The 11,336-nt window shown below is 46.6% G+C and overlaps 1 protein-coding gene across 2 annotated transcripts in view; it reads left to right on the top strand.

Annotated features, from left to right (window-relative positions):
* Window positions 1–4,991: 4,991 nt before the first annotated feature.
* The window catches only part of Slc1a7 (solute carrier family 1 member 7), a 43,035-nt gene continuing 36,690 nt past the window's right edge, over window positions 4,992–11,336 (top strand). Inside the window, exons 1-2 of one of the 2 annotated variants that reach the window (XM_042684969.1) lie at window positions 4,992–5,141; window positions 10,768–10,847. In XM_042684969.1, coding sequence (XP_042540903.1) covers window positions 5,007–5,141; window positions 10,768–10,847 — 215 coding nt within the window. In that variant the 5' untranslated portion in view covers window positions 4,992–5,006. The remainder of the gene's footprint in view (window positions 5,142–10,767; window positions 10,848–11,336) is intronic. The other variant, XM_042684966.1, reaches the window with a different exon arrangement.

The following is an 11,336-nucleotide window of genomic DNA, read 5'->3' as shown; positions in this document are numbered from 1 at the left end:
CTGATTCCCTAACATCTGGGATCCCAATTCCCCAAGATCAGTCTTTCCCTAGTCACTGGCTGCTGTGGCTCTGCAAACAGCTGTCCTGTGTCCCTCTGCCTGTTTCCTCATTCAGCACTGACCTCAGCAAGCATCTGAGGCCCAGAGGCAGCATGGCAGGGGCAGGTGGCATGAGCCAGCTTGCACCTTGTCCACATGGTGGCTGTCACTGCTGGTAGGAGATACAAACTGTACAAACCACATAGGACATGGGGGCTGCCGACACTGCTCGTGGGAGGGCACATTTTTGTTTGTTTCTTTTTCTTATGCTGGTACTGGGGCTTGAACTCAGGGCCTAGGTACTGTCCCTTAGCCTTTTCTTCCCTCGGTTGGCACTCTACCACTTAAGTCAAAGCTCCACTTCTGGCTTTTGTACGATTAATTGGAGATGAGAGTCTCATGACCTTTTCTGTCAGAGCTGGCTTTGATCTGCTGTCCTCAGTCCTTAGCCTCCTGAATAGCTAGGATTACAGGCATGAGCCACTGGCACCTAGAAGTGGGAGGTTCTTTTTTTTTTAGGATATTGAAGTTTCTTTATTAAAATTTCAATGTGGGAAAAAGAGACTGCTGAGTTTACAAGATGGCTTACAGTGCTGGACAGTCTGCTTTCACTTTGTCATTGTTCTTACCCTTTCACACTTCAGTGCAAATATGCTACATTGCCCGAATCAGTGGGAGGTTCTTTAAGAGGATGTGTCCAAGCCTAGGGAGGACCAAGGAAGGAGAAGGAAGACCTGCTCCTGACTTGGCTGCAGATTTCTAAGTGGCTGATCAAGCTCTTTTCCCTCTCTGGGCCTCAGTGGACCAGAATGTGTCTAGATTTCCTGTAGACTTGCAGCCTGGCTTTTGAATGCCACTCAATCTGCTGGCCTAAACAAGTGGGAAGCAGTGGGCAGAGAGGGATGGGAAATCACTTGGCCCAAAGTCTGTTCAGTGCCCACAGTCGGTGGGATCTTGGGACCTTGGGACTTGGGTCATCAAAAGGAGAGAAAGACATTAAGACAGAATGACATGGGGCTTTGAGCAGCTGATCCCAAGTTCTGGAGGAGCCTTGTGAGAGATAGCTAACACTGGTGGCTCATGCCTGTAATCCTAGCTACTCAGGAGGTTGCGAAAGGAAAAGAATCTGTTTTAATATCTTCATTGCAGTTTTTCCTGCTTTGTGTCTTCACATGTCCATTTGACATTGAACTCCACAAATTCTGTCATTAGCCCTGCTCATACATTCTCTTTGCATTTCTGTGAGCTTTATTTCATTTTCGATGACTTGCTAACAAGGGTCCTAACTAATTTGGGAACTTAATGTGAAGTTGCTGGTGTTTTTAACTTTATATACATGGCTCTGACTAACATATTCCAAAATGAAGACATAATGTAAAGACTGGGCTTTTATAGATGCAGAAAAAAGGCTCAGAGAGGCTCACTGATACAAGCAAAGGCACATAGCTTCCAAATGCTGCTGAGGTTTGAATAGAGCTCAGTGCCGCTGTAGGAAGTTCACCAGAACTTTCTGTGACCATAGAACTGTACTATGAATATGTGATCCAATATGGTAGCCATGGGCTATTGAGCCCTGAAAATGTGTCTAGTATGACTAACAGAATTTAATATTTTCAGTTGTTTTACTTCATTTTTTATAATTCAATTCTTTATTAAATATGATTTGTTGTAATAATAATAAAGGTGATGAATGGAGGGGTTACTTTTTCATGTGTCGGTATGAGTACAATGTCACCCTTTCCTTCCCTCTCTCCCCATTTTTCCCTTCCGTCCCCACCCACAAGTTGTATAGTTCATTTTCAGCAAGTGTCTAGTGAGTACCACTGCTGCATTTGTTCACCCTTTATCACTCCATTTCTGTACCTCCCCTTAGCCCCTTCCCCAAAGACAAATAAATGAACAAACAAGACAAAAAGAAAAGAAACCCTCATTTCTATTTCCTGGAGTTGATTTCATTTATTTTTATTTTTTCCAGAGCTGAGGAGCGAACCCAGGGCCTTGTGCACGCCGGGCCGGGCGCCCTTCCATTGGGCTAAACCCCCAGCCCCTCCTGGAGTTTATTTCAATAAATATTATTTTATATGATCAGAGGGACATAGGCATTGTGCCTTTGTGTTTTTCCCCTAAGAGTCCTCCTTTGGCTCGCTGTATGTGAATGCCATCAATATAAGAGAGATGAGCGTTATAAGATTTGACTGTCCGGATCTGGACCTCGCTCCCTGAGCTTGGTGACAGATCCACAGAGAGCAGAGGGAGGCTGGATTGCTTCCCAGTTCCCATGGGAGGGCATGGCCCTTCCTGATGAGTGTGCATGGAGGAGCTGGAGCATCCAGACCCAGGATCCTGGCACTTAGTAGGTGTGCAGCAAAAAGCAGCGGCCATGTCTCCTTGGTCCTCAGACCTGGCATCTGCACGTGACACATGTGGACAGTAGAAGGGGACGAAGGTAGGGGCTGGAGCAAATCTGTCCATCACTGTCCTCCACACTCTGTGGAGAACCTAGCAAGGGTGCAGTTCTGCGTGAGGTCAGGCAGCCCCCAGTGACAAAGCCCCCAGGAATCCACATCCCAGCCCCTCCAGCCCCCAGCACGCTTCCCAGAAAGGCCTCTGGCAAGTTTGGAGGTGGTAGGGAGACTAAGGCTCCTCTAGTACATCTCGGAAAGCACCAGCTGTCATTACCACCATCCTGCCTGCTCAGGCAGTTCAAACCAAATGTGTTGGAACACCTAGTGGAACCCGCTGGTGATTCCTGGGGCTCTGTACCCCACCTCCACCCAGGCCTTTCTTTTGGAGCAAGCCTCCCTCCTGCTGGCCCCTTGCCCAGCACCCCCTCTGGCCACCTGAGGGCTCCAAGCCTTCTTGCTGCCACTTCCCCAGCCTGAGTGGCCCTGGCTTCCAGGCAAAGCTACCCTGCACAGAATTAACACAGGCCTCAACCACAGGTATGCCACGAGAAGAGCTGCCACCACCTTGATCACCCAGATCTGTGCAGGTCGTGGGTGGGAAGAAGCAGGTGAGGGCCAGAGTGTGGAGGGAAGGGTCAGTGGCACTGGTGAGGGGCATTCTGGGAATCAGAGTCTTAGTGCTGGAGGCAGGAACTTCATGGCACAGATGTACTCAGATGTCTCCTAGGCAACTTCCTGATTAGTTAGAAAGCAGGGATTTGTAGGCACCAAAGGTGTGTCAGGGAACTTCTCATTTAAAAAGTCAGAATCAAGGGCTGGGAAGGTGGCTTAGTGGTAGAGCGCTTGCCTTGCATGCCTGAGGCCCTGGGTTCAATTCCTCAGCACCACATAAGCAAAAAGAAAAAAGCTGGAAGTGGCGCTGTGGCTCAAGTGGTGGAGCACTAGCCTTGAGCTGAAGAGCTGAGGGACAGCGCCCAGGCCCAGAGTTCAGGCCCCATGACTGGACCCCCCCCCCAAAAAAAATGATAAGCCTTAGGAGAAAAATGAGGGAAGGGATAACAAGTTTGACAAGAACTGTACTTATTACCTTACTTATGTAACTGTAACCCCTTCTGTATATCACCTTGACAATAAAAAAAAATTAAAAAAATAAGCCTAGTTGGGTACTAGTGGCTTATGACTATAATCCTAACTACTCAGAAGACTGAGATCTAAGGATTGTGGTTCAAAGCCAGCTCAGGCAGGAAAGTCCGTGAGACTCTTATTTCCAATTAACCACCAAAAAACTGAGAATGAAACTGTGGCTCAAGTGGTATTTTGACCTTGATCACAAAAGCTCAAGGACATTGCCCAGGCCCTGAGTTCAAACCCCATAACTGGTTGGCACACACACACACACACATACACTAGGCCTTTGTCAGGTGCCAATGGCTCATGCTTATAATCCTAGCTACTCAGGAGGCAGAGATCTAAAAATCACAATTCTAAGCTGGCTTGGACAGACAAATCAAGGAAACTCTTATCTCCAATTAACAAGTAAATAGCTGGAAGTGGATGTGTGACTCCAGCACCAGGAGATGTAAGCACCAGCACTGAGTGAAAAAATTAAGCAAGTTCCTGAAGCCCTAAATTCAAGCCCCACTACCAGCACAAATGATGATGGTGATGGTGATGATAATGATGATGATGATGATGATGATGATGATAATGGGCCCTGAGAGTCCACAGGGATGCCTAGCCTCAGGCTTAAAGCAGTCCTGAAAATGTACATGCTTAGTCTCAATTGCAGTGAGTAGTCAGATCAGGCCAAAGTCGCAGCTTGACCTGAAACCTACTACACTCCCTGGAGTACTAAGATTGCCTCATGGCCAGCTCTGCAGCCATGGCTGAGGGACTCTGGCCTCTCTCTGTGGGAGTGTGGGGATCAGAATCCGAGGATGGTTGGGGTGAGTCCCCAGGATTAGCAACCACAGGTGACGTATGCGCAGGCCTGGCACACAGAGTGAGGTCCTTCTGCCACCTCCTCTTACTCTTCACTTGCAACATAGAAGATTCATAGCATTAACTCCTTCAGATTGTTGCTAGGATGACATACACTAATAGAAGCAATTTGCTTTCTAAACCTAGTGCACAGTAAGCATGAATTCAGGTTTGTGATTACTGGCATCCTACCCCTTGCTTTCACTTTCTTGAATGAAGCGAGGATAAAACTCAAATGAATCAAGCAGATGTGCCTCATCTTCCTCTCTGCAGTGTCTGCTCCCCTGCCTTGTTCAAGAGGGGGCTTTTGGCTTTGAGATCCTAACTCCCAGACCACATGGCTTGCTCTAATTTCCCAGGCCCTAATCTGCTCCCAGCTCCTAATGATGCGGCTGGTAATAGGATTTCAGCTTCCCTCCGGGCAGCTGCATAGGCCATGGCTGTGGGGCTGGTGACTGGTGCCTAGCCACTCAGCCTACCTGTGTGCTGAGGAGCCAGCACCCCCTGCCCAGACCCTGTGTCCCAACCAGTTGACCTTGCATGGAATGGTGCTGTGCCCCAAGCCAGTAGGCCTGGCTCATCATGGTGCTAGGTCCCGTCCTGGCACGAGGAAAGGCCGTATGCAGGCAGAATGGGCTGCTCATCCTGTCTGTGCTCTCCGTCATCGTGGGCTGCCTTCTTGGCTTCTTTCTGAGGACCCGGCACCTCTCACCGCAGGTCAGGAGGGATGGTTGGAGCCATGGAGATCTGAGCTCTCTGGTTCCATGATGGTTGGGTGAGTCATGTGGCAGCCTGGGTGGTAAAATAAACAGCTGTGGAACTGGTAACAAACCTGGCACAGCCAGGTGATGGGAGAGAGGTCTTCCCCGTTGCAGGGCAGAGCTGTGGTAGAGAGTGGAATCTTCAAAGAACACCTCCTCCAGGCAGCTCACCAGAGGTCTAAAAAGGGCTTCCTAGGCAGCAAAGAGCAAGTTCAAGGCACAGGAGTGTAGAGGATTTGAGATGAGGAAAACAAGTTGTTGGTGGCTTTGGAATGTACAGCTTGGGGCATGGGAATGGTTGGGCGCAAAGGTCTCATTAGTAGACATAGATGTGAGGCCACGATGAGAGGCTTTTAAATGAAGGAGTGACACGGTCAGATGGATATGTTGGAGCATTTCCCCAATGTTGAGCAGATGAGAGGAGTAAAGGGGGTCAGCAAAGGCTGAGGCAGAAAACAACTGCAGAAGGCACGACCTTGGGATGAAATGAGCAGATAGGCTCAGTGCCAGTGGCTTTTGCCTGTAATCTTAGTTACTCAGGAGGCTGAGATCTGAGAAATCATGGTTCAAAGTTAGCCCTGAGACTCCATCTGTAAAACATCCAGCAAGAGTCATGTTGGAGGTATGGTTCAAGTGGTAGGTTGCCAGATGACTCAAGTAAGCACAAGACCTTGAGTTCAAAGTTCAGCACCATTCTGAAAGAGGGGGGAGGAGGCGGAAATTGTCTCAACAGAGGAGCCTTGAAGAGATCACGGCTGACCGGAAGTGGGGTTGGGAGAGAGGTGAGGTAGGCCCAGGATCCCAGCCTAGTTAACCACCACTGTGAGAATGCATTGTCCAGAAACATTCTCTTTCCCCAACCATCAACTCCATCTCCTATGACAGAGTGGTGTAACTCATGAAGTATTATAAGAAATCACTCTGACATTTGTCCAAACAGTAAGGAAGACTTCAGTCAGGATTTTTAATATGTGTTTTTAATTGTAAAAATGCGTAGTTACATAAGTAAGGTAATGAGTACATTTCCTACCGAGCATTGTTACTTCTTCTTTTGTTTTTGCCCAATCATCCTTTCCCTCCCCTAGTCAGGATTTTTTTTTTTTTGGCCTCTGACAGGTGTCAAGGTGTCTTTCTCCTGTGATAGCTGGAGATTTATAGCCAACAAGCAGAGTGACAGGTCAGCACATGGGAAAGGACTCTGAGTGACCTCTTAACTGCTTCCTGAATGTCACTTCCCTCTGTTTCCTGCTTCCCTGTCACAATTGTATGTCCACCACAAACCAACTGATTGTTAAAAGGCTTCAAGACCCGTGTGCTTCTGAATTAACAGTCCTGCTCCATGCTCCTGCCAGATTCCTTCCTCTACCATGACACAAGCAGTCCCAGCTGCTATCTGCCTTGCTTCAGACCTGGTTAGGAGTCTATTTCTCTCACCAGATGGAATTGCCAAACAACTCTGGGATGTTCTTGAAGCAAAATATGAGTATTGTGCAATGTTAGGCACAGAGAATCTTTAACATTTGCTGAATGAAACTGGCTGTGGCACAAGCAGTCTGCAGCCTGCTTTCTTTGATTTCCCTAAGCAGCAAATAGCTATTTCCTGTAGGAAGATTATTTTGTAGAAATAAATTGGAATGCCTATTATAAAAAGCCAAACTCAGCTGGGGCCTCCTGTGGCAAAGCTGCCATCCCCATCTGTTTGGACATGTGAATGTGTTCTGGTGTGGATTAACCTGCCAGATAAACTGAAGGAAGGATGCAGAGTCTTAAAACAATTATCTGGCAGGAGTTGGCTTTCTTAATGTCTTTCTTTGAAATCCAGGATTTCTCTGATCTCTTTGTCTGTGACTCAGATACCAAGTCCCTCTAATTGGGTAGGTTTATACAACAGGCAAAAAAAAAAAAATCAACAATTTGGAAAATGGTTGAATAGTCTATTTGTGAGGGGAACTCACAGAATTATGTGATTTGATCTTTGGAAAAGATCATCTCCTATAAAAAAATATATATAGACCATTTCAAGACTCCCAGCTAAACCTCTGGCAATGACACCAGTTTTCCTTTCCTTCTTGAAAGTCCACTAAAATTGTAACAATGGAATTTTTAAAGGATATAAACCACCCAAATAAAGAGAATATAAAAGGAGAAAGTTGAGAGATTACAACAGATCAGACAACATTGGGAGTGGCTGGAGTTGAATGATTTCATTGAGTAGATTTATGTGTGTCACTTGAGCCACACCCTCAGGGCTTTTGCTTTTTAGTTTGTTTTTCAGATAGGATCTTGAGGATTTTTCTTAAACTAGATCAGCTTCATACTGATACCCTCGTACCTCTATCTCTTGAGTAGTTGAGATTACACACCTGTCCTACCACATCTAGCAAAAGCTAGTATTTTATGTCTATAAAAGTAGATGCTAAGAGGTTTGTCTTACAGAACTCCAGAAGGGCTCTGATTTGGAAGAGCAAGGCATTGTACTAGGCAGAAATGAAGCATGAACTTGAAAGCAGGGGCTTTGTTTGGAATTTTGAACCAAGAGTATTAGAGCCCCAGGGCTCTTCCAGATCAGAGAATTCTTCGCCCTCCAGTCTCAATCTCCTGCCTGCTTAAGGGACCAGAGAGGCTTGACTGGGACCTAAGGCCCACCTATATCTGGTGGTGAACCACATGCTTCAAACTTCTCAGCAGACCCCCACGTTGTGGGTGAGTCATTCTCAGCAAGGCTTCGAGACTAAGGGCAGCTGACATAAGCATGGCCTCATTCCCCAGTGGACTGCTCACTGAAGCCTCAGAGGGAAGACCTCTGAACTTGACTGTACAGGAACATCATATTTATCACCTGTTCTGAGGGATCATCAGTTGACAAGCCTCATTCACACACAGAAATCATTTCATGTTTGTCTTTGGGCAGAAAGATAAAAATCACTAGAAACGTGAGGCAAGTCGTAGATGTGGAAGACAAGAGACTAACCATCGTAAGAGAGTTGGCGATATGAGAGAAGATATAGTTATCATAAAACAGATCTGGATGTGGGGCTTGCGCTGTAGCTCAGTGGTACAGCATATGTTTAGTGCACACAACATTCTCAGTTCAATCCCCATACCACAAAAACAAATAAAAAATCAGAATGGGGCTGGGTACTGGTGGCTCAGGCCTGTAATCTTAGCTACTCAGGAGGCTGAGATCTGAGGATCTTGGTTCAATGCCAGCCTGGGCAGGAAAGTCCATGAGACTCTTTTTTTTGTTTGTTTGTTTGTTTGTTTTGTTTTTTTGGGTCCGGTCATGGGGCCTGAACTCTGGGCCCGGGCGCTGTCCCTCAGCTCTTCAGCTCAAGGCTAGTGCTCTACCACTTGAGCCACAGCGCCACTTCCGGCTTTTTTCTTTTTGCTTATGTGGTGCTGAGGAATCGAACCCAGGGCCTCTGGCATGCAAGGCATGCGCTCTACCACTGAGCCACCTTCCCAGCCCCTCCATGAGACTTTTATCTCCAGTTAACAACCAGAAAACTGGAAGTGGCACTGTGGTAGAGTGGTAGCCTTGAGCAGAAGAGCTGAGGGACAGCACCCAGGCCCAAGTTCAAGCCCCATGACCTACCAAACAAACAAACCAAAATGGGATGCTAAAAAGAAGGAACAATCAGGGAATAAGGAAGAGCTTTTGGAAATCTAAAATAGAAGAACAAAAAAATCTATATCTATCTATCTATCTGTCTGTCTGTCTGTCTAAACTAAGATAGAGTTGTAGAAATCTCTCAGAAAGTAAAAACAAAAAGATAAAAATAGAAAAAGGAATTATAAGTAGAATGTCCAAATACAATCATCTGACATGATTTTAAAGAGATTCAACAGAAAAAAAAAGGAAAAATAGCTTGTAAAGAATATAAGAAAATTTCTCAAAAGAAGTAAAAGGTAAACATAGCACAAGAAAAGAAAAAAGGAAGGAAAGAAGGAAGAAAGCAGGAAGGAGAGAAGAAGGGAGAGAAGGGAGGGAGGGAAAAGGAGAAAGGAAGGAAGAGGAGGGGAAAGAAGGAGTGCAGGCCAAACATCTCATACTATGTTACTACTGCACATCAACAAGACATTACAGAAAAGTGGTGGTGCTGGGAATTGACCTTACATCACATGCTTGAGTGAATACTCATCACTTGAGTTGTACTTCCAGCTCTGCATTTTTGCTAGTTATTTTGGAGATAGAGTATTTTGGACTTTTCTGTATGGCATATCTTCAAACCATCATCCTTCAGATCTCAGTGTAGCTATATTTAAAGAATATATTTGTAGATTTAATTTTTTAAGTTATAGAGATATGATGAGGAAATTTCTGTAGGAAGCAGGCTTTCTGGTACATTAGCTTACCATGGAATGGAACTAGAAGCTAGGTTCTTGGTCCTGCACTGTCACTTAGAAGGGAGTGTTCCCTTCCACCAGCTCAGCTTCCTTATATACAAAATGCGTGGACGAGATCTTTAAAACTCCTTGCTAGCATCAAAACTCTGTCTTGGGGTTTTCAAAGAATCAAATCATTAACAAATCATGTTTGGCAGTGGTTTAAAAAATAACTGAAGTTCAAAAATGTAACTTGGACTGTGTTTACAAATCCATTTGTCTGCCTCACCCACCGCCTCCTCCTCTGGAGAAAGGGGCCCCAAGCTGGGGTTGCCAGAAAGAGAAAAACTGTAGTTAAACTCCACAAACAGCACCCATGGTTAAAATAGAATTTCAGATAAACAACAAAGCAGAGAAATCAAACCAAGAAGAGAATGAACTTTCATTATTATCTTTTGAAAATCAAACTTAACTAGGCTTGGAGCTCTGTTGTAGCTCTTACTGTGGCATTCTGCTCCTATTGATCTGTATGGGGAGACAGCTGGGCAAGGATTGGGAACCCTGGAAATATCCAGAATGTGGCTGGAGCAGCAGCCTATGAGGGACAGGACCTTTACACAGAGTCCTACCCTTGCATCTAGTCAGAGCCTCTGTACTGATATTTATGGGAGATGGACCAGTGCAAAGAGCGAAGCTGGCTCTTGGAAAAGTCTTGGTGTGCTTCTAGAACTTCTCCAGGACAAGAACCAACGTGCCTAATCCATCTGGTCTTCCTCCTGGTGATGCCTGGCTCAGTGTAGGTTCAGGAGCATCACAGTCCCGCCCTCTCGGTGCTCACTGTCTGCTGGACTAGAGTTCACAGGCTGGCAGGCAGGTGAATGGTGCAGATGGGGGAGAGCTGCTGGGTGCTGGGATCACTCAACATTACTTGCTTGCAGGTGCTGGTACTCAACATTACTTGCTTGCAGGTGCTGGTGCTCAGAGCTCATGCACCTCCTCAGAGCCTCTCAGTGACTGTGAGGTCACCGGTGAGAGAAACTCAGAGAGCTTGAGTAACATGCTTAAGGTCACACAGGTGGTAACTGCAAGAGGATGTTGCTAGGAACAGACTGGACCCCTGCTCTGTTAGGCTCAGAACCAGTCCTTGGCCTCCACCACACTTGGGCAGATGGGGATCCTGCTTTGAAGATGGGATCCTGCCTTGAAGAGGGGAAAGAACCACCCTGCTGTAACCCCAACTCTTGCTGTGTTTTCAGGAGATTAGTTACTTCCAGTTCCCTGGTGAACTCTTGATGAGGATGTTGAAGATGCTGATCCTGCCACTTGTGGTCTCAAGGTAAGAGGCCGGTGGGGAGGGGGCTGGGCTCTGATCGCTGAGGACAGCCTCCTGGGCTCCATGGGATGGCTCCTCTGCCCTCTCCTTGGGAGCGGAGGCAATGGTCCCAGGCTGGGCACCAGGCTAGGCACAGGGCTGTCTTTGGGGAGATTGCTGCTGGCAGAATTAGTCCCTTAGGATTCAACTTTCTCGGCTCTGCTGAAATTTCACCTTCCTCCAAGAAGCTTTCATGACTTCTCAACCCACGCTGGCCAATGCCTGCACTTCATGCAGGAGTCAGTTAGCAAATTGGTGACTCTCTCAAAGTCACTAGCAACCTTCATTCCACTAAGTCCCAAGGACACTTTCTATTCTTGCTCTCTGTGACCTCTCCACAGCACACGACATCACGGAGCACTCTCTACCCTCCTAGGTTACTCCCACTATGGCCATACCTCACCTGGCTTCTGCCTGCTCGGCCCCCCCGTCCGTCTCTTTTCCATTGACTCA

This window comes from Dipodomys spectabilis, unplaced genomic scaffold (assembly GCF_019054845.1).
Source record: "Dipodomys spectabilis isolate Male_0828 unplaced genomic scaffold, ASM1905484v1 ptg000002l, whole genome shotgun sequence".
NCBI classification, from domain to species: Eukaryota; Metazoa; Chordata; class Mammalia; order Rodentia; family Heteromyidae; genus Dipodomys; species Dipodomys spectabilis.
Note: the sequence above shows the minus strand (reverse complement) of the source record. Positions and strands in the feature narration are given on the sequence as shown.